Below are 22,274 nucleotides of genomic sequence, written 5' to 3'. Positions count from 1 at the left end.
TACTTCACCCACCACCACCCCTTTGGTTGTCAGTGACTTCATCTTCTTGCCTTGTGATGGATCACAAGAGGATTTGTAATGTCACAAGATGGGACTGCAGAATTAATACAGCTAGGAAGAGCATTCATCACAAACATACATACATGCAGTCCCAGGCTTCGCAGACTGTGATTTCTACAGGCTGTGTATATGTAATAGATCTACTTAGGGCATTGTAAAAACTCTCAGAGAGGCAAATGGACTATCTGAGAAGTTTTAATCTTATAATCTCTTTGTATCTCTCTTCCAGTTGCCAGCGCTAGAGATTTGAGATCTAGAAAATCACTGGAACTATGTTGTTTTGTTTTTATTCTGAATACTTCGTCATGCTGGCCCTGTCCAGATACTGCAGAGTAACTGTTTTCTTATCACTCTACTGCAAGTCATGAGAAATTCCGCTGCTGTCTGTGAAAGCAGGCTTTGGAGTTGCACAGCACTCTATAAGGCAGCTGTAAAATGTTTGCTGAAGTAGTTAGCAAACATTCCAGTTTTCCATTCCAATTTAGTCTAGGCAGGATAGGATTAGTAAAAATGGGATGCCTTGTTTTTCTTCTGTTTCTATACCGTAGTTTATCTGTTATATATGTGTCTGCTCATTATTGCCTAAAGTAGGAGACCAGTAACAGGCTGTGAAGAGAAGTCTGCATGCTGAAGGATCCAGCGGGATAATTGTGCAGAAAAAGATAAGCTATATGCCAAGCTTATGGAAAATATACACAAACCCCACTAGCCCAGAGAGACCCAGCTAGAGTGTCACATGATGACTTCAAGGTAGTTGTCCTATCACTTTCCAGCCCAGCAAAACAGTCCTCTGTCCTAGTTGTGTTGCTATTGCATTCCCTTTTTTATTTTGTGTAATTTCCAAATAAGAATCAAGCATTTGACTGAAGCACCACTGTCCTGTTCTTGCATTTGAGAAAATGAGTAAGAGGGACGATTATATGGTGTCATGGACCAAAGGAGCTCCCTGCGCCACAACAGTGAATCAGTTTTCTATATTAAAAGCATGCGTCTCAAAGGAAAATATGCTGCGTATTGTCTATAAAAATACAACAGACAACTAGGAGTTAGACTAGCTTCCTGATCTGAATTCAGTGGGATTCTCCATGTTGGCTTTAGTCAGAAGTGAATCAAGCGTTGACCCTGACTGCTTTCTCACCAGAAGTGTATACACCTGTCTTTCACTCCTCAGTAGGATTTAGCATTTCACAGTGTGTGTTGTTCGCTGCAGTAGGAAGAACCAGAGATACTGGTTTCATAGGGTGTAGAAGATGTTGCCGGAACTGCAGCAGTCAGCATAATACATTTCTGAATTGCTACCATAAATGTAGTGGTAGAGCATTTTAAACATTGTTGTAATGTCACTTTTTGTTTTAGGGAAGTCATCAACAAGGAGAACATTCCATCTGGTTTCAGCAATCTTGAAGACTGTATTCTAACTACTCAAGAAGCAGAAAAATTACAAGACAACAACTCTGGATATCTTAATGAAAGGAATAAACCAAAACGGCAGAAATCCAGCTCCAAACTTTCAGAGCTTAATGACAACCAGGATAGTCCTGTGGTAAGCTGACATGCTGCAGTATTTGACACCTAGTACTAGGGTGGGAAAAAGTCTTTTTTTTTTTTCATTTTAGTGCACATCTGGTTCCCTCTGGTAGCCACTTATTTAATACATGCGTAAGTGTCTTTTCTGGATTATGGGGAATACTGGTCTCTGCACTTGTAAACTTTGTAGAGAGGCATCCAAGAAGCTATTTGTCCCCTTACTCCACTGTAGTCATATTCTCTTTCCATGACTTTTTCCTTATGTCTTCTGCATTTAGCAAAGTAGTCTAGAAAAAGAAAAAGGATGTAATTTCTTTGTCCCAGTCTTTCAAAACTCTTATAAAGTGATTGGAACTTCAGCTACCAGATCATGTTTTAAGGTTGAGTTTATTTTTATGTTCCTGTTAAGTTATGAAACCACAGATCATAAATGTCTTACCGATAAGATGATAAAACACATAATGCCTTTTCCCTAAAGCCTGCATGTTACTGTCATGTTTGCATTTTGCAAAACGCTTTTGAACTGCATTGGTCCCAAAGATGATTTTTCTAGCCAGCCTTTACTGGGGATGTATAGTGGGCACAAGTATAGTGCTCTAAAAATCTGAAATACTGTGAAATTTATGCAGCATATTCTTGTGTGACCTTCACAGTGGGAGAGTTTGCCAAATTTTTCAAGCTGTAGAATAAAACTGATGTGGCCGCCTTCCCTCTTAGCCAGCCAGACACTTATTATAGTGTCAGCAATTGAGAAGCTGTACTTTGCTTGAGTGTGGGTTCTTGCTTACAGTAGACGCGCTCTGCATCCTGGTGCCTGGTACCACACATGGATCACGCAGCTACTAATCGCAGTGAAAGCTGTGTGAAAAGACCACAATTCTGAGCTACAGAGCGTTTCCTTTCAAGTTTTAGTCTGCTCTGAGTTCCTTCTTAATGTAATATTGTGTTGTGATTCATTTTGTTTAGGTTACAAAAATGCAATGGTTCTGTGCTCTGCCCTGTGCAGAGATTCTCAGGAGAAGCAGATTTGGCTTCTCTGTGTGATGAAGAGAAGGCAAGATGCGAGAATTGTAGACTGTGCTTAGATTAACACTCAGAATCAGTAACCTACTGCTACGTGATGTTTCATGAAAGAGGAAGTTGGATAGATGTGGTTCTTACTTTGTGTCTTTGCTTGTAGCTATGGGCTTTAAGGCAGGCAAACATCGAGCGCTTACACTCTTTTCTGTGCCTCTTCTATGTACCTATACAGTGTACAACAGCTTCAATGTGAATAAGAATTTGATTCAGGATTTGGTGGAGGAGAGACCATCAAAAGTTTCCATTGAGAGTGTACGCTGGGGTCCTGAAAAACATTCGTAAAATCTTTAAAAGTTCTTGAAGGAAATGTCCTCAAACTTACCTGTCTCCACTGGACTTTGCCCTGCCCCTCATTTTTTGGACTGTTTTTGAATTTTGGAGAGACAAAGGCTGAAAGCAACGTATAACAAACTGACCTCACACAAAGAGCACTTTGGTCAAGATGATTATCCTGTCAGTATGGTCCTTGCTTGCTTTGCCAGAAGTGTCACGGTGGAATTGTCAAATAGGAATGTTGTTATGAAACAGCCTACAGAGAGTATGATGTTACTCTTTATGAAATAAAAGCGCAGGCTGCTCTTAAAGCTTTCATGAATGCACTTATTTAATATTTACATATCTGAGACTGCCAGCAGGATGCAGTGTGTGGTGGTTTAGCTTTCTTTTGGCTATATCTGTACCCTTAAAATAATAACCCAAGTTGGATTATCTACTTGAGGTACAACAGGACCTAACCTGCTTTTACTAACAGGACCTTCCCATGAAAACAAGATTTTGATGTTGTAGTTTCTTCCCCATCTTTTTTAATCTTCCAGCTCTAGCGACAAAGCCTGGAAGAATATGTAGGACATTGTGTGGAAGCTTTCCTCTTAGCTGTCTAAGTGAATCTGACTCAAAAGCGCAAGTCAGAAGTGGAAAAACAGTCAGTTCCATTGGTTCCAAGCAAAGGAGCATTAAAAGCTTGTAACTGCACTTGAGTCACAGTAGCCAGATTCCATTAGGAGTTAAAAGAATCTCAAGGCTAGAATGACTGAGCCATCTAACCCTACAGGGCTGGAGGTGCAGGGAAAGAGAGGGGATTGTGGCTGCCCCAACAGCCATGCTCCTCTCCACTCCATTCCTTCCTCCTCTTTTAAGGAGTCTTGCCCAAATACCAGAGTAGCAAACCTCCTGGTCATGTGCCCGAAGTGGCAACATTCAGTTTTCTAATCTGTACCTCCAGTGTGGTGTGTACTGCGTTTTATTCTTTAAGATTTTTTGCAAGAATGCACACTAGCAATAGTGTTGAGGCAATTCTGAAGCATATTTCCAATATGAAAGAACTCAGTACCAATCCCTTCACTTCTGCTTACTTTTTTTGTAGATTCTCTATGACTGAGTCACTGTCAACAGAAAGTAAAATAGAATTATTGCATACATAGTGTGTGTGATAAGGTTTAATTTTTTTTTTAAAAAAAGGTATTCTGATCAATTCAGATTAAGGGTTTGATTTTTTCCTGTGAATTTCACCCTCAGGAAGCCACAAAGACTACTGCTGCCTCTGTGTGCAGCGTGTAATTCAGTTCAGATTTCCAGAGTGACAGTTCTGTGTCCCCATTGTTCAGCAACTTCAAAATATCAAAATAAAACAGAAAACTACCTTTTAGCCTGCAGACCAAGAAATCCGACAATGCCTTAAACAGCATGTTTCACTACTGAGATTCCTGGAAGAGTGAAACCAGAGGCATAAGTCCTTTGTATTTCCATCAAAGACATATCAGAGTTTGGCTTGTCTTCACAATACTTTCTCAGGCCTTCAGAGGACATCAGTGTTAATATTGCTAATGGTTACCAAGACAATTTCAGTACACACTGTCATAATCATTTGGATTTCTTGTCCTGCGTTCATATTAGCACAGCTTAACGTTACCTCTGTGCCAACAGCAGTCTCTGTGTGCTTCTAATGACTTGAGAAAAGACTACGGAAAGGTTTATCTAAGAAGGAATATTTTCTATGAGCATAATGAATGCTGCTGGGAAGATGCTCTGGATTTTGGTACCTGCTCTGGCAGGACTTTCACATATCCCAGCGCTGCTCTCTTGCTTAGTGTATCAGTTTGTAAAACAGGAACTGTAGGATATCATTCAGCATTATTCTGTCAGGCATTTTGAGGTCATCTGATGAAGGAGACAAAAGCAGCAGTGAGTAGTTGTTTCTACTGCAGGTTGCTCTATTATACATGTACAACAGGCAGTAGTCTGATTGTTGTCGTGTTTCTAGCAGTCCTGTTGGATATTTCTGTATTTGATTAATGGGCTGTGGTTTGAATCTGTTTCTCTCATGTATTTTACTGCTTTAACGTTTACTGTATTGCAGAGTATGGAGAGCTTTAGCTCATCCAGGCCTATAGACAGAACAGGACCTGATGAAATGGAAGTTTTATCTGAAGAAAGGTGATTTTTTTCTTTCTTTTTTTTTGTTTAATTAATTAAATAAATGTACACTTTATTTCCCCTGTGATTGTAGTACTCAGAGACAGAATACGAGAGTTACATTTAGTTATGCTGCAGAACAGTACTACCTGCCATCTTAGCTTCAGTGTAGAATTGTATGGAGGTACTGCTCATGCTGTGTGGGCTCTGCTCCACACTATATGCCAGCAAGTCTCTTCTCTCAGCCTGTAAGGAATGGCACTGACAATGCTGATGGTGCAGACTTGAAAAGAAGTCAAGCTGTAGGCACCTGAACCTGCATGCTCCTCACAGGGGACTGCAGAGCAACAGATGCGTGTCTCACCTGGCCTTTGGGTTGGGAGTCAGCTCCTTGCTTTGTGCTCCACTCTTCTATGAGAGTTGTATAGCAGCCCCACTTTGCTCTCCTGATACAACGTTTCTCTCCACAAATATGCTTGTTGGGAGAGGTGTATTTGTTTGTATTAAAGGCACAAATAGCTCTTGAGAAAAAGCAAAATAGATAGCTTAGCATCTTGAAGTGCTGAAAGCCAGCATCCCTTCATTTACTGAAAGGCATCAGCAGATGTGGAGTATCTGAAGTATCTAAAAACTTGAGTGTGCAGGTGTCTTGTTTGTTTTTATTACAAGATGTCTGGTTTTGTATTTGTAACATGTTGGTTTGTTTTGTTTTGTAGCAAAGAAAGTGAAAGCGATGAGGTTTTTTTCAGGCACTCTCAGGTTGGTAATTTTTTTTTTTCCATTTCAGTTTTGTGGGCTCTAAATGGGCTTATTATGGAGTAGAAACAAGTAGTTAGGCATGTTCTGTATTCCCAGTGAAATGTTGCTCCCAGAGAAACTGAGTTAGTAGTTGCTTTTTCTTTCTCTCCCTTCTCCATTTTTACTTACATAATTTAAGGAGTCTCTCAACATTGATGAGCCTGAAAGCGTCTGCTTCAGTCCCTTCAATCACTCCTTGCCAAAACAAGCAGCATTGTGGTTTGAGTGATACTGAGTTTCTTTGCAGTCATTGTGAATAGGGTGTGTAACTGATTATCTCTCAGGGTAGTAAGATTAGCTTGTGTCTCTTGATTTATCTAAAATATTTTTTGTCTTTTATTTACAATTTCTCCAGTGTGGCTTGTTATCTGAGAATGCAGGTGACCCTGATCATTTGTCTTAGAAGTCTGGATTGACTCCTGCTTCTCTCTGAGGGCTGGCGGTTGAAATGAATGTCAGGAAGAGAATGAAAGGGAATTTGGCATTTATGGCAACAACTTTTTCCCTAACTTTCCATTTCTGTTCAAAACTCACCTCCTGCATCTGCTTGGTGGCATTTTCCATCCTAACTTCTCATTAAAGAGGAGACTATAGCTGTGTTAGGTGAGCACCTTTAAAGCCACCAGTTTGTTTATCTTTGCCTGATATACCTCTAGGCATTTAAAACAGTGGGTAAAGTTACCTGAGGCACCTCTGCCTCAGTTGTGCTCCCATTTTAGAAGAGAATTCTGCAACAGCTGTAGACAGTGTCTGGCATCTCTGACCAACTGGAATTAACTGAGGGCTGGGAATAGTTTTAAACTAAAGCCTTCTCAAGTTTTGTTTTGTTTGTTTTGACTGGTTGTTTTTTTTTTGTTTTGTTTTTTTTTTGTTGTTGTTGCTTTTGGGGGTAATCTTTTTTCTTTCTTTCTTTTTTTTTTTAAATCCACTATGCTTTTATTGCTTCTGTCTAGCAGGGAAGGAACAAGAGGCAATTGTTGCGCTCTGACCAGCAATGGAGTAGCTGCAGTTCATGGGACACTGAAATGTAACCTCTGCAAGGGGTGTTCAGCACTTGCTTTGATCACTGCTTTGGTTAGGCTTAGCCAGATCTTCTGCTTTGCTCCCAAAGAGTCATTAATCCCCAGGTTTCCTGCACATGGCAGCACTAATTCCTGGCAGCTCAGACTCGTGAGCTGTTGCATTTCCCGGAATACAAATTCTGCAACACCTCCAAATTCTTCTTGCATTTGGGGAAGGTGCTGTTGCTGCCATGCCTCAGAGTGCTTCCATTCAACTTTTATATTAGTCTGCGGGAGATCTGTTAGAATATGAAATTGTGATCTTAAAATAAACTCATTAGGAAGAGTTTGAAGAATTCAGTACAAATTGTGGGAGGAGATGTAGCCATAACCCTCATAACCCATAAATCCTGTAAGAGATGGTATTATATAGGTATTACAAGGTCAAGAAAATGTTACATTCCTGCAGAGTAGTTTCACATTCCTTGTCCCTTAAAAGCCTTTTGCTTAGGGCAGCTTAAAAACATACTTTTTGTAACAAACAAATATTTGGAATGAGGAAGGGACTTCGTTACTTCTTTCTCACTTGGTCTGAAGATGTTAGGAAAAGTATTTGGAATTTGTCGTAGCTATTGTTTATGCAGACCTAAGGCAGTAAAACTACCTTGAAACGTATGTCCTGAATGAGTTTTGAGTGGTTTTGTAGCATTCATAATCTGCCCTTGGAGTGGCTGGGCTCCAGGATGAAAATAAGTAGTTTCTAATACCCAAGTTTTGTTAAGGGAAGTTGTGCTAAACAGAACTCAGTGTGACTTACTGAGTCAGAGTAAGTCACTAAGAGTCTGCATGCAGCCTGAGACCCTCACTCTAAGAAGCACCATTTACCACAATGTTGCCTATACTTCGAATGTGATAACACAGAAATGTTTGTCAACTTGTTAATTGCTGATCACGTTCAGGTAGTGTACTAAGTCTGGAAACCAGAAAAACTTGTCCTTCCTTGTCTGGTGGCAAAGCAAGAAGAGAACTGCAGAAGTTTTCCATCTGATAACTTTGGCCACATAATCCACTTTCATTACCAAGGCCTTCTGCAGACAAGAGTACACACTGCGGATAGTAAAATTGCATTTATTTACAGAAAGTACTTGAGGGTAGGTTATTCTTTTCTTTGTTAATGTAGCAAAGTACTTAATTTTCAAGATTGATCCAGTACTGTAACAAGCATGGGGGAGAAATGGCATGACTCAGGATTAAGGCAGTGGAGTGACTGCGTTCTTGCATTGAATTATGCTATCAGGAGATGCTTAAGAATGCTTCTTGCTGGTGGTTGCAATGGATGACTGGATGTAGGGGAAGTATATCTTTTGTATAAAATTCATTTGAATCCACAGGCAACTGAATAGAACCTAACTTCCTCCTGATTTGAATTCAAAGATCTGTTTCCATTTATTTCTAGCTGCTGGAGCTACTCTTTATGCTGAATCTCCTTTGGAGCAGAGATAATGAAAGCAGCTGACTTATCCCCAGGTTATTTATGTCTGTAGTTTTTGGTAACTGCAAAGCATGGCTGCAGAAGCAGTTTCTAAAAAGCATAGTCAAGTGCCTAGTTTAAAATTCTTTGTAGTCATTTATGTAATATGTGCAATGTAGTGTGGCTGCCAACTGCTGCTGAGATCATGAAGTTGCTGCCCCTTTGGTTTGTGAGAAATGGTGGCACATCTTTTCCTACAGCAGGGTAGTTCCACCTTGATTTTTGTCCTGGAGGTTGGCAACTGGTAGCATCAGGAAATCAGATAAGAAAATAAGTGATGAGGATACTGAATTACCTAACAATTTGTGGGTTTTAGTATAAAGAAGGTTAAACATCTGCCTTCTTGTGTCTCCTGGGTTTATACCACCATCATTCCTCAGAACACCTAATGATTTATTCATTGTATTAGAGACTGCATCAATGAGCAAGTGAGCACAGAAAGGACAGTCACTGGCTGCAGACACAGCAGAGGCCTGTTTTTAAACAGATTTAAAACATTCCCAACAACTGAAGTGACTTTAGAAGGAAGACGTGGATATAACCTTCCTAATATCTCTGTAGTGGAAATGTTTACGCATTTGGAATAGTGTCCTTTTCTCTGCTACAAACATCCTTTCAGAGTCACGATAAGTCAGGAGATTGTACACTCTTTGTAGAAAGATATTTATTTCTGTAATTCATATCAGTGATGGTAATGACATAATATTTTGAGGTTGCTCCCTTTGAAATTTGTTAAAATGTAGGTAAGGTCTTCACACTTGTTACATGCTGTTCTTGACAGCATCAGTTTGAAGCGTATTGCTCCATCTCTTTCGGCCTTAAAATACTGAGCTGGCAATTTAAATGCAGTTTATAAACTGGTACAGTTTGTTCTCTAGCAAGTGCAAAATACTGCCTGTTTCTGGCCACTGGCCAGTCTTTCTGTTTATAATGTACACTGACTATTTAGATCCTGGCAGGAAAAGGAAACAAAAGTTCACTGGACCTTAAAGAAATGTTTAAGTCCTCCCAACCTAGAAGCAGCTTAAAAGCTGTTGAGTGGTGAATTAGCATTTTTCCATGTACAGCTTTCACAATAACCACGTTTGTAATCAGATTTAGCGTCAATCTGTACAAGTTATTAGTGCCTTGGCAAACTGTCATTTAGTGTTTCCTTTTGTTACAATGTTTTAAAGAGGTGATTTATTGAAATGAAAAGGAAATACAAACCTTATACAAATACAGCGCAGAACACTATTTACTAATACTAGGATGTTCATCATCCAGGTTGATGGGATTGAATCCCTATAAAAGCATTCTTCGTGCAATGTGTGAATTGGGCAGGTTTTTTTCCTTCTCTATGTGAAGGTTACTTGTTTTCCTCACCTCAGAGGAAAAAAATAAGATACTTGCTTTATGGAGTTGAAAAAACTGAAATGTGCCTTACTGACATCCACTAGGAATACTGATTTGGTACAGTCTGGCTGTGCTTCAGGATTTACAAGAAAAATAAGTCCAAATGTAGAAGTTACTTTCTTTAGACAGATTTTCTTCACACATTAGCTCAAGCAGATTGTAACTAGATTATCAAAATACCTGAGAGGAAGAAGTATGTGTGTTGCCTACCTGCTAGACTGTGTTTGAGAGAGCTATGCCTCAGCTGTTCTTACCAAGACCAAACACTTCACATTCAAGCGTAATGCTATCCATTCGCCTGGCTCTGTGTCTGCTGGGTTTAGACGTGTCCCACTACGTGTTTATGCACATGCTTTACCCTTCCTCTGCGAGCTATTACAGCTCGTTTATTTAATTGTGGTCAAACTGCCTGTGTCACGAAGCCCTGTTCTTGCACACGCGCAGTGTACCTGGTTGATGTGGACGGCTGAGATTTCTCCACAAAAGCACACGCTGTGTGTTATGTCAGGATGAGCAGTGGTGAGAGAAACAGCAGTTACCTCTAGGTAGCATTAAATTATGAGTCATTTACTTGACAGCATTCTGCCATTGTTTTTTTGTTGTTTTTTTTTTTTCTTAAGTCATTGGATGCTTGTGTGAATTTTTTGGCACATTCCCAGAGTCCGCACTGCTTTCCAGCTGAGATGCCAAACCCCACTGCCGTTTGGATTTGCGCAACACTGCTTTAATACCCAGAGCTCCTCCATAAATAGTTCTGCTCTCCCCACGCCCAGCTAGAAAACAACCACAGGAAATCGGGGAATGTGCAGCCTGCACAGCTTAGCTGGCACTAATTGATCTGAGCCAGCACAGCCTGCATGAGAGCATTTGTGTATGTAGCCTGCACTGCTTTCTGTCTGCAGCTGCTTCCACAGGAGCTCCGGTGCCTGCTTTTTAGGAGACCACATATTGCCTCAGCCTTGCAGCAGCATTTTTGTTGCTGTTCCAAGGAGCTGCACTCCTGTAGGAACTCTTCACAGCCTCCTCTTCCCTCTCCCTTCCTCCCTGTGGTCCTCCCTCCCTTTTCACCCCAGTCAATCAGCAGAGGCTTTTTCAGCTGCACGCGGTTGTCACGTCAGGCAGCCTCGGGAACTTGCTGTGGCTTTCTAAAGAAGGGAAAATTCAAGGAAGGCAAATAGACAGATGTTTTTATCAGCGTGAGTGATTAGTACGTAGGGGTCACTGCAACGGGCTTTGAATTTGGGACTGGAAACGTCAGGTTCTTTTTATTTTGATCTTTTTATTTAAAATCGTGAGTTTACTGCTGCAGTGACTGCAGGGCTTTTTTCCCTCCTCTTCATCTTGAAATATTTTTTCCTTTTTTTTTTTTTCCTCTCTCATTTCTGTGGGTCTGTGGGAATATAGCAGACTTCAAGTATGAAGATTCAAGAACACCCAAGCATTCCTGAAAACAAGCTGCAAAGAAATCAAGATGCTGATGATCAGGAAAACAGCTTTGTGTCAGAAGTGCCTCGGCTGGATTTGACGACGCTGTGTGATGACAACAACTGGGAAGGTAGGATTTGTGTCATGGCTGTTCAAACGAGTAAAAAGAGAGAAAGAAACCTCAGTGGGCTGGATATATCTTTATGTGCTAAAGTTTCCTTGCCAAAAACAACAGGAGAGCAATTTTGTCCTGAATATGGAACTGAAAGTTTGGAGAAATTGGAAGTGAAATTCTGGATGGTTACTAGTTCTACTTGTCCTTTGGAGAAAGAAAATAAATCGTTTTATTCTTGAAGTTACTTTCATGTGCTATTTGGCACTGTAAGTCCCAGTGTGCTTTAGAATAACTTATTTCTTGACGGCTGGTTGCTTGACTACTAAGCTGGAGCTCTAAGTAGTAGTGCTTACTTCAAAGAAACTGAATATTTCATAGTCAGGAAGGAACTTCCTTCTTTTTCTCTTTTCTTCTACTTCTATTGTTATTTTGAAGTAAAGATTCGGATCTGGAAAGTACAGCTAGGGGAAAAAATGGCTGTCTATCTAGCACTTTGTGCCTTGCTAACTCATAGGAACAACATTTTTTTGGATGTATGCTGTGCAAAAATTGTGATCGCAGGCTCAAAGGGCAGTGTGTAATTTCTCATGGTTTAAATAATTTTAATACAGTTTATTAGCACTCATCTCCAGAGTGTATGCTTACTTGACTGTTTGCACTGACTTAGGTTAGAGAGTGAAATCTGTCGTGCACTGTATGGGTGTTGTGAATTTCCATTTCATTTGAAATAGAGAGGAACTGAAGGAGCCCTTCTCACTTACTGTGTGTCTCTCTCCTTTCTACAGGCAGGAGTTGTCCTGCTTGTTTGTGCTTTAGGAGCGAGAGAGAGGCTTTGACGGAGAAGAAACAGGAAGATGCAAGCATTGTATTGTAATAGTCAAAGCAAGAGAGGAAAAATTTATAACTGTAGTTTATTAATCTAAAAAAAAATCCCTGAGGAGCACTGAGAAGTTAAGTTCTCTGGTCCTGTCTCCACAGCGTACATGACTTGATATATTTTGCCTTTCTGTCTAGTTCGACACCTTGAGCACGAGTAAAGAAAAGCCACAAGCCCTGGCTGCTTTTGATGCATCCAGGCAGGCAGTCACCGTGGACAGAAGAGAGTTTCTCCACTCACTTATTAGCGGGGATTCCCTGGGTGATATCACCAGGCGTGTGGCGCGGCTGATCAAAGCGGTGTGGAAGGGCTCCCGCAGGGCCTTGGCTGCCCTGGTGTTGGTGAGGTGCCAATCAGCACGGTCTCTCAGGGCCTCGGGCCGGGTGAGCACGTCTACGTTCCCAGGGGTGCTGTGTGGCTGCAGCCATCATGTGAACCTTTGGAAATAAAGACTCTTTTTTTCTCCTCAGTGCACGCCTGTGGCATGCACTGTTACTAATGGGAGTCATATGAGTGTGCGAAGGGGAGAACACAGCTCCATTCTATCTGACAGAGGTTTTCCCATAGTGTGAAATACATTGTGCCTTGGTACAAATCCCTCTTTGTAGGTGTGCTCTTGTGTTTGGATCTCAGCTTTCTTGCACTGCAAATATGAAACAGGATTTATGAGGGCCTGCGATAGTGCTTTTTTCAGATTTTTCCTCCATTTTGTTCAAATATTTTTCACAAGAGGAAGAGGTGGGCAGCTGCAAACAAATCAGCTCCAGAGTGAGAGAGATGTGATCTTCTAGAACACTTGCTTACCAGAATCACCATTTGGTTGGTGCGAGTTCAGATGCAGCAAAATGCTGGCTTCTGCGTCTGAGCAAGGAGATAGGAAAGATTCAGTATCTGTGAATGTGAAACCAAGCTTTCTGAAGCCAGAAAGGGCTCAGTGCTAACCTCAGCTTTGGGATCATTTCTAATGCTAATGGCAGAGGCTGTTGGTGAGCCTGGCTATGCAAGGCAGGGCTGTGCCACTCGCGCACAGCTCCAGCAGGCCGGGCACTGTCCCTTCCCTGCCAGCCTGCATCACTCAGGCCTTTACACATGTTATCTGGGTCCCTGCCGTGCCTCTGGCCCTTCCCCAGTGGAAAGGGAAAGGCCTGTGTCTTCAGCTGTGGTGATGATGAGTTATTTGCTGTGACTTTGGGGTGGGTTCCTTTGCAGGAACTACTGCAGGAGGTGCAGGGCGTGGTGTAACCCAGGGCTGCTGTGAGAGCATCTGCATGCTGAGGAGGTGGCACCGCCAGCTGTGGCTGTCGCTGCCTCTGCGCATAGGCTGAGGAAGATCCTTGGAGAATGGGCACAAAATTATGTAAGGCAGCCTTGTCTGCTGGCTAGCTTTTATTCTTCACTCAGGCAGACTTCCTATCATGTTAAGACCAAAGCTGTCGCAAAGAACACTAATTCAGGGGCACTGGACTGTGATAGCTGCCACGTGAGCTCACAGGGTCATTCTAGAAATAATTTTTACCTGATTATTTTTAAGATTCACTGCACAGTCAAACTTGTACACAAGAGGAGAGATTAGTTATACTTCTACAGGGTATGTTCCTCTTGCTGTGGATTGTGTTGGAATTGAATGCCATGAGTGGGAAGGACACAGTGTTCTCTCAGAATCCAGTGCTATTGTGCAGAATTCTTACCAAATGTTGCTAATTCAAGCACAGAATTTATTATCCTGCCCTCAAGGAAAATCTGGAAGTATGTTGCTCTCCTAACAGTGGCTGGCCCTGTCATCAGCTCGGAGCTGAACAGATAGTTCAGTAAGTTGGTCTGACACGTGTGATTGCTGCCTACGTTGCCTCATTACTGAGGTTTTAAAAAAGAGTTCTATAGATGAAATTCGAAGCAAAGTTTGCAGTAACAAGCACTGATGAAACAATCAGCGGACATTTTTCTTTTAAGCTTAAAAAAAAAGAAAGACTGAAAGCAGAAGTTTAAAATGAATAAGCATTCTCTTCAGTTTTGAGAACCCAAGTATTGTAGCACTAAGACCCTGAGGGTAAAGCTGATCTCCAAACAGTTTTGAGACTGATTTAATTGATGCTTTCCCATGAAAAGAAACAGGGTAATGAGAAGGAAAAAAGAGTATAGCAAGAGAAACAAGGTTCTAGAATTGTTTTTGACACTAGGCTTAGATCAGTGTATTTGTATGCAACAGACATAAATCAAAAGGTGGTGAAACATGCTGTGTTTTTATCACCATATGTAGAAATGAATAATTGCACTGTTTACGGACTTCATTTTATAGCAGCAGTATTAAAAAAAAATCATTGTTTATTATGGTGCAACACTATTAACAAATTGCAAAAATGTCTGAATAGCTGGGAAATGTTTCATTTCACTGACAAATCAAGGTAGCTCTTTACTCGAGCCATTCTTTCAAATCTTCTTAGGAGGAGTACTGACGGTGCTGTTTAAGGATGTAAAACACATTGTTATTGACCAAGTGAATGTTTCTGAGGTTTTTAATTGCTTTATTCATTTCATTATGAGAGGTCTTTCTGGAGTCTTTCAGGGGGGATTTAATGCTAGGACCTCAGGTGTTGTAATTAGTTTAGGCTTTTTAATCCCTCCAGACCTACTTCAGTTCACAGCAGTGAAGATCTTAGCCTCCTGGGGCTGTCGTGTGTGTGCTGAAGCAGTATACATCAGCTGTATGGCTACAGAGAGGAGAACACAAGCCCTCCATGGCCTTTTGCTGGCTGTACCACTGGGCGGATGCGCATGGCGGTACCCCTCTGCTGGCCCTGCAGCTTCCAGTAATCCTGTCACAGATAAACAGCAGAACAATTAAAGAAGAAATAAAAAGTCAGGCTTGACAGCAGAATGGCATGGAGCTGACCAATAATAACCCCTGTTGAATTTGATAAAATTCATTTTTCTTCTTGCTTGATACAGGTTTGTTAATAAGGCCAGTCCTTTGTGTGGCAGATTGGTAGAGAGGCTGTGCTGCAACAGACGTATGAATGCCTACAGAGTTCTGCAGAGCAACACCTGGCAGATGGCTGACAGCTTTGTTAAAAGATTAGCTGGTTGTGAGATTGGAGAGGAGTGCATCACTGCTGAGGGTCTGCAGGCTCCGTACCGGTGTATTTCACTTCTGTGACAATTTAGAAAAGACATACCTGAAAGAAACGCAATGAGAGTCTGGCCAACAAATAGAAAATTAGCTCACCTTTTCTCTACGCTGGCCCAGCCATTGTGGTTAAATGTTCCCAAAGCTATTTATTTTTTCATGAAAGGTTTTTATTATGAACAAAATAACCACATAGAAGGAATATAGAGAATTTCTCAGCACGAGGGATCTGTTCAAGACAAAAGAGCACAGGTAGCTGCTCTGTCAAGTCAGTGGCAAAGAAAAGACAAAGCATTTACATTTTTTATTGAGACTTTTATTCACTTAGCAGAAATAGTCACAACATTAAAACTAATTACAAATATTTCAAACCTGAACCGTTAAGTCCAGGAATTCAGCAGCCTTCAGAAAGGGCTTAAAACTTTTATATATGTATCTTCTGTAAATAAATAACAAAAGAAGCTGCAGCTTCTGTTAGACAAGTTTTGGTTGATTGTTCACTATCAGAAAAGGAAGCTTCTTGCCCTGAGTGGGTTACTATTTGTTTGTGCAGTCCAAGCTTCTGGCATCTCACCCTTATAAAGAACAGGACAGCCAGTCTGTAACTCTGATCCAGTTCATGGTCTGATGTAGATAAGATCCGTAATTCTAAATAACTAAGTATGTTCCTTTATTATTTGCTTTGTTCCTTTTGTTTATGTCCCTTTGTTCCCATGTTTATATGTTCCTTTATTATATGTTCTGGGGAGGAGGAGGGGGAGCATCGTTACTCATTTTGTGTCCAGATGAGGTTTTTCTTCTACACACATATAATCAGCAAGGGAAACAACTTGCCCATAGAGTCTTGCCACCTAGGAGTGAGAATTAAAACCAGCTGCTTTTCTATAGCAAACATTTCTTCTGTCACGTCTCAAATGTGACTTCTCCTTTTAGGATATTTTTTTCCTTAGCCTTTTATATGCTTTCTCCTTTTGGATTTGACTTTTAGGCACGACATATATTCACCTTAGGACAAAATCACATGCATCATGCATGCTTGGTTTTCGGTTTTTTTTTTTATCTGGTGTGGTAGAAGCTTTATTTGGGTACTGCTAAATATGCTTCTGATTTCTCCTAAGTTTGTTCCATCTGTGTAAATCCCATGAGGGTGTGATTTAGTGATTTCCAAGAGCAAATTCTGTTTTGGTATGAGTGTATTCCAAAAACTGGAAATGAAAAATGTCTGGAAGAATTGCATGCATCACTTATCTCATTCCTGCTAGTCAGATGTATCAGGTTTGTTCCTTTTGTGCTATCAGCCATGAATTTGCTGCAAGAGACCTGAAATTATGAGATTCAGGAAAGGGTCAGAGACCAAAGTGTCACTGTTCGAGTGAATGATTTGCCCTTAGTTTCCTCTCCATTCATATTAAGTACCTTAAGAAAATGTTTTCAGTTATTAGGTACCATCAAGGTGAATGCAGCTTAGAAAAAGCTCATGTTCCAGAAATTTCTTAAGGGAAATATAGGCTGTATGAGCTTTCTAATCCATGGCAATGCAACCTATGTCCATCTGAGCTTGGCACACCTCATTAAAGCAGCCCCTGTGAGCGCTCAAACATGCCAAGAATGTGCTTCACTTATCACAACACTTGAGAGGTGCAAAAACCTCCAGCCATCCCTTTCAGGATAGCTTGTCAGTTTGCATGCAGCACCAATCTCTAAGCAGAGGCATACAATTTAAATTCGTGTATTGAAGAAGAAAGGAAAAGGAGGGGAGTAACCTCTGATGCAGCAGAATACCTCAGAGCCGGTCATTCCTGAGCTGTGGATGATCTCGTGCTGCCTGAGCTGTACCTAGAGAGAGCAGCACAAGGTTCTTTAAGGGAGTTCCCACGAAATCCATTCTGGGCTATGAGAGTCTTAACCTTGTTCAGCAGAAGGAAATACTGATTTTAGTTCAAAAAATTACTAGCTTCAGAAGCTTCTTCTCTTTGTGAAACAAGAGCAGACATGCTAGGCACAGGAAATACCGAGTCCATAGCTCTGTGACTGGTCTGGGAACTTTCTATAAGGTTTTTGTTTTGTTACTTGACTCTAGAACTATTTGCTAGGTTTATAAGTTCAAGGCCTGGTTCTTAAACTGTTTAATCCCGTGGTGCTAAGTAGGAGCATGCAAATCAGCTTAGTAAACTATCTGAACAGAAAACGTTCGACTCCTTATGGCATCTGGAGGGAGCCGTCACAAGATTGAGGCGATTGTTTTCTGTGGGCTCCAGTATGCGAAGCAGCAACACTAAATTGGGCTTTCATTTCTCTCCCACCCCACCATCTCCCTGTACGGCATTGCTGTCGCTTCCAGCTAAGCATTAAAGATTTCCTCACTCTTCTGCCATGCAGCAGGATTAAGCAGCGGGTTTACATACGAAAGACAAAAGAGCAAAAATCAGCCTGTATGACTGCTGGGTGCCTGTAAAACAGGTAGTAGTACAGTGAGGCAGTCTTTCCTTACAGGCTAGAAAAGCTTATGCTTCCTTCTAGTCTTTGAATTTCCAGTTTTGTGTGGCAGAGTTGTGTTGGGGAATGGGAGGAAAATTACTATGCTGCTCATTTACAGCATTTGTACGGCCTAAAACTGAAAAGCTTCTTCCTATAGCCAGCTTGCCTTCTTTATCCTGCCGTGTGCCAATAATTCTGTTCTATCTCGGAGCTATTTCCTTAAAGGTAGTGGCTGGTGATACCCTCTCTTGGTGTCAATCCGTGGTAATCCCAGCCAGATCATGGATACAGCTTTGTGTTGCACCCAGCAGATTATTTATGCTTGTGTAGAGCATCCACTGTGACCAGGCAATGTTTTGCATTACTTTGCATGCTGGCAGATGTGAATAATAACGCAGAGAATATCTGACACTGACAACAAGGAATCACTTAGGACAAAGCCGTCATGGTTTGGCATTAGAAATGTTGTCTGGAGTCTATGGTACCTGTAAAACAAAAATGATAAAACCAGTCTTTGTCTTGCTGTTCCTAGAGCCCATCCCTGCACTTTCTTCATGGCAGCGAGATGGCTTAGACTCAGAAGAGGCTCGCCTTTCCCCACAGGCTGGTCGTTTAATTCGCCAGCTCCTGGATGAGGACAGTGATCCTATGCTGTCTCCTCGCTTCTATGCCTACGGACAGAGCCAACAGTACCTGGATGACACAGAAGTGCCTCCTTCCCCTCCCAATTCTCATTCGTTTATGAGGTGGGTTGTGATTTCTCTGTGGTGACTGATCTGGCTGCGTTGCACAGTTGCATCAAGCAACATCTATTTGGATCGCACAAGCCATATAGCTATATTGTGTCAGGCTTATGTTTTTACTGTCAGGAAATGGATGTTTCAAGAAAAGTTCTTGGTAACTGATCATTTCAGGATTTTTGAATTAATATCTGGGGAGTTGCTGCTCCTGAAAGAGGCTGTTACAGCACCCTCTTGTTCTGTCTGTCGTTAGAGAGTAACCAACACAACTTTCTCACTTCCGTGGGATTTGCCTTTATTTACACAAAGTTTAAGTGTTCTTCTGAGCACGAAGACGTACTGCAGCTGCTTGGATAAACTCTTCCTGCAATCTTTGCTCTTGGTAGGAGGCGGAGTTCTTCTTTGGGATCTTACGAAGATGACAGAGAAGACCTTACCCCTGCACAGCTTACCCGGAGGATTCAGGGACTGAAGAAGAAAATCAGGAAGTTCGAGGACAAATTTGAGGAGGAGAGGAAATACAGAGTAAGTCTCTACTCTGAGCATTAGTAGGGAGAGGTGTAAGGTAGCTAGAAAGGGAGGGGACAGTAGGGAAGCCTGTCAGACATATACAGAGAGCTTGGAAGTATTTAAACAAAGTAAAATAAAGGAAAAAATAATGCTGCTGCTCCAAAAATGAAAATGTGCACCCATACCAAGCAAATTACCTTTCCTGGCATTTTTTGTACCACAGTGCAGTACAGGAGAGTCTTACAAACTCATGGGATTTTGATCACTGCTTTATACAGTGAGAGTGTAGGAATAGCTATGTTAAATTTTGCATTTGTTTATTTTTTAAAGTTCACTTTATAGGAGGAACAATTGTGCATCTCATTTGCATGATGGTAATTCCAGGACACCGGTGCACTGCACAGGCTGAGGAGAGCAGCCTTCTTTGCTCCTCAGCAAGGAACCATAGTCAAGTGCTGCTGAGCAGTAGCAGTGTCCTGTACTCAGATTATTCTTGACATGTCCTTCACATGGACAGAAAGGTTTTTAAGGAACTAAAGCTTCATATGTGTGCGTCTTTATTGGTGATCTAAACCACGAAGAATGGTACTGAAAGGATCTTGCATCAGTCTTGCAGTGCCCTGAGAGACAATGTTGTGACAGGCAGTGCAATAAAACAAGATCTGAACTGGTTTGGTCAGAGGTGTGCAGGCACTAGTCACTAGCCTGTGCCTGTGCTCTGTGCTGTGTCCCAGTCTTGTTTAGCCCCCATTTTGTGACACATGCTTCTTTCAGTGGGTTTCTCCTGTTGCTTTAACGCAAATTCAGCATGACTGTTCTTTCCTCCCAGCCTTCCCACAGCGACAAAGCAGCCAACCCCGAAGTGCTCAAATGGACAAATGATTTGGCCAAATTCCGAAAGCAACTTAAAGGTGAGCAGCCACTGTTGTTGTACCTTCTGGGGGCATCTGGACTTAGCCTCATTTAAATTTGATGATAGACAGTGGTCCTGTCACTGTCACATTTTAAAAAAGAGAAATTATTCCTCTTGCCCCAAATGTCCCTATTTAGAGTGTAAACTGAAGATATCAGAGGAAGACCTTGGCCCTGTGGTGCGTCAGCGAAGCAACACGCTCCCAAAGAGCTTTGGTTCTCAGCTTGAAAAGGATGATGACAAGAAACAAGACCTGTCAGATAAATCTGCCAAGCCTGCTGTGGAAGTGACCCTTGATTCTATCCAGAAGAAGCTTCAGGAAAAACGAACGGAGACAAACCGACCTGAGGATATAAAGGTACAATATATGCAGATCAGATTTAGGCCTTTTAAGTACAAGTACATAACTCATGGCTGCACTGTCAGTTGTGAAAGTCTTGTGATCTTTTACATTTTGTCACAAAGTCTACAACCTTTACTCCAGGCTTACTTGCTTCAGTTTCTTTCCCTCTGCCTTTGGTATCTGTATTTTTTTTTTTTCCAGAGCTCTACTTCTACTGAATGGCATTGTGTTCTTTTTCTGATTCTCATAGATTTCATGTAACAGTTCTGAACTGTTGTTATGCCCAAAAGCTTTTGACAAATTCTGACTCTTCCAGTGATTCTCAAGATTAGGTCATTGATTTTCTTCTAGATCACTCCAAAGCTGAATGCTCTTGTCTCAAGGCATTTTATCACTGCTCTTCTGAGTGTCACATTGAGCTCAGCTAGCTCCTGTAATCTCTGAGGGTTATTAGCAGAGAGGTCTTGGTGTCTGATGTTGCTAGTTTCTGAGTTTGGGGTAGCCTTGTAAATGAAGTCCTTGAGCCTGCTGACGTGTGAATTGTGCAGTACTCTGTGAAAGAGGAGCAGACAGCAATATCTTTGTTTATTGGATTTGCAGGAGTGTTTGGCTGTTTTCTGAACGTAGCAAGAATAAACAGCCTGACCTTCTAAGGAAGGTCTCTAATACTATTTGGTGCAGCAATAAAGAGAGAAGGCTTGGTGTCAGTCATGTTTGGTGAGGGGAGCTCTGGAAAACTGAGGGGAGTGTCTTCCAACTGTCTGCCCTTTTTTTTTTTTTTGGCTTGGTCCCCTCAGCCTGTCAGCCAGAGCTTTTCACTTCATAGCAGAATTTGGCAGAAAGAAACAGTCTGACTGCACTTCATTTCTGTTAAGTGTGTTTGTAGCAATCAAAGCAAAAATGGCAAGCTTTGCAAGAGGTACTGGAGCTTGTCTCAGGTTTGGAAGAGAAGGAAGAACGTGCATTTTTTTGCTGGACTTACGACTCAGATCTTTCTAAGTGAAGAAGAGCCACCATCACTAAGAGTTACTTAACATCATTTGCTCAACGCACACAGAAAATATAAATCTCCCTTATGTACCTACAATATTTTCATATACAAAGGTTATTTAGTTTTAATTTGCCTGCATTGTATATAGGGCTCCACTCATGGTAAGTCTCTCCAGCAATATAGCTGGGAAAGGGGAACTAGAAAGCAGAGATGAGTCTTCAAAACATTAATGACAATGATAATGACTTTGGTTAGGCCGTAAATTAGTATTGTCTGTGCCTTGAAGTCTGACATTTTTTCTTCCTCCTCTCTCTGTGCTGCTTTTTATAGGACATGACAAGAGATCAGATAGCAGCTGAGAAAGTGGCTCTTCAAAAAGCCTTGCTGTATTATGAAAGCATTCATGGCAGACCGGTATGTACAGCAGCATTTTTTCAAAATACATCTTTGTGTCTTTGTCTGTTGTAGATGACTGCTCTAGTGCTCCTTCATTGTCACAGTCTCTAGGACTTCTTGCTGTTCCAACCATACATATGTCCTCTTATTACCTCCCTGATCCTTCATTACCACTGCCATGTTACTCTTGGCAAAATGATGCCTGCACACAATGCTGGACATGGCAGATAACTGTAGGACTGAGCCTACAGCCTGAATAAGGTTGAGTGTGCCTTATTTTAGCATCACTCTTGTCAGGATCCACAGACATTCAGTTTGTGGCCCAGCTGATTCACCAGCTTTACCAGGGATACAGTATGCACAGGAATAGCTGTGCATGGTCCCCCATCCTGCCAAAAATTTTTCAGTTTGCTAGTATTAATGGCTAACTGGAAGACATGTGTGCAAGCAGTGCACCCTCTCAGAGAAGCTGTATCTTTCTCTCAGTACCACGCTATTTGCAAGGAGGCACCTGTGTCTTTCTATTTGCACAATCCCTTTGTGCCAGAGGATTCGTGA

General features: G+C 41.5%; 1 protein-coding gene across 11 annotated transcripts in view; it reads left to right on the top strand.

Moving 5' to 3' along the window:
* FAM13A (family with sequence similarity 13 member A) overlaps positions 1–22,274 on the top strand; it is a 115,493-nt gene that overhangs the window by 80,759 nt on the left and 12,460 nt on the right. For 8 of the 11 annotated variants that reach the window (XM_021396786.1, XM_021396789.1, XM_021396785.1 and 5 more), the window contains 9 exons: positions 1,417–1,603; positions 5,024–5,100; positions 5,796–5,838; positions 11,209–11,359; positions 18,356–18,569; positions 18,950–19,088; positions 19,903–19,984; positions 20,124–20,344; positions 21,651–21,734. In XM_021396786.1, coding sequence (XP_021252461.1) covers positions 1,417–1,603; positions 5,024–5,100; positions 5,796–5,838; positions 11,209–11,359; positions 18,356–18,569; positions 18,950–19,088; positions 19,903–19,984; positions 20,124–20,344; positions 21,651–21,734 — 1,198 coding nt within the window. The remainder of the gene's footprint in view (positions 1–1,416; positions 1,604–5,023; positions 5,101–5,795; positions 5,839–11,208; positions 11,360–18,355; positions 18,570–18,949; positions 19,089–19,902; positions 19,985–20,123; positions 20,345–21,650; positions 21,735–22,274) is intronic. The other 3 variants (XM_021396784.1, XM_021396788.1, XM_021396787.1) reach the window with 3 other exon arrangements.

This window comes from Numida meleagris, chromosome 4 (assembly GCF_002078875.1).
Source record: "Numida meleagris isolate 19003 breed g44 Domestic line chromosome 4, NumMel1.0, whole genome shotgun sequence".
NCBI lineage: Eukaryota > Metazoa > Chordata > Aves > Galliformes > Numididae > Numida > Numida meleagris.
The sequence above is the reverse complement of the archived record's forward strand: the minus strand, read 5'-3'. Positions and strand labels throughout refer to the sequence as shown.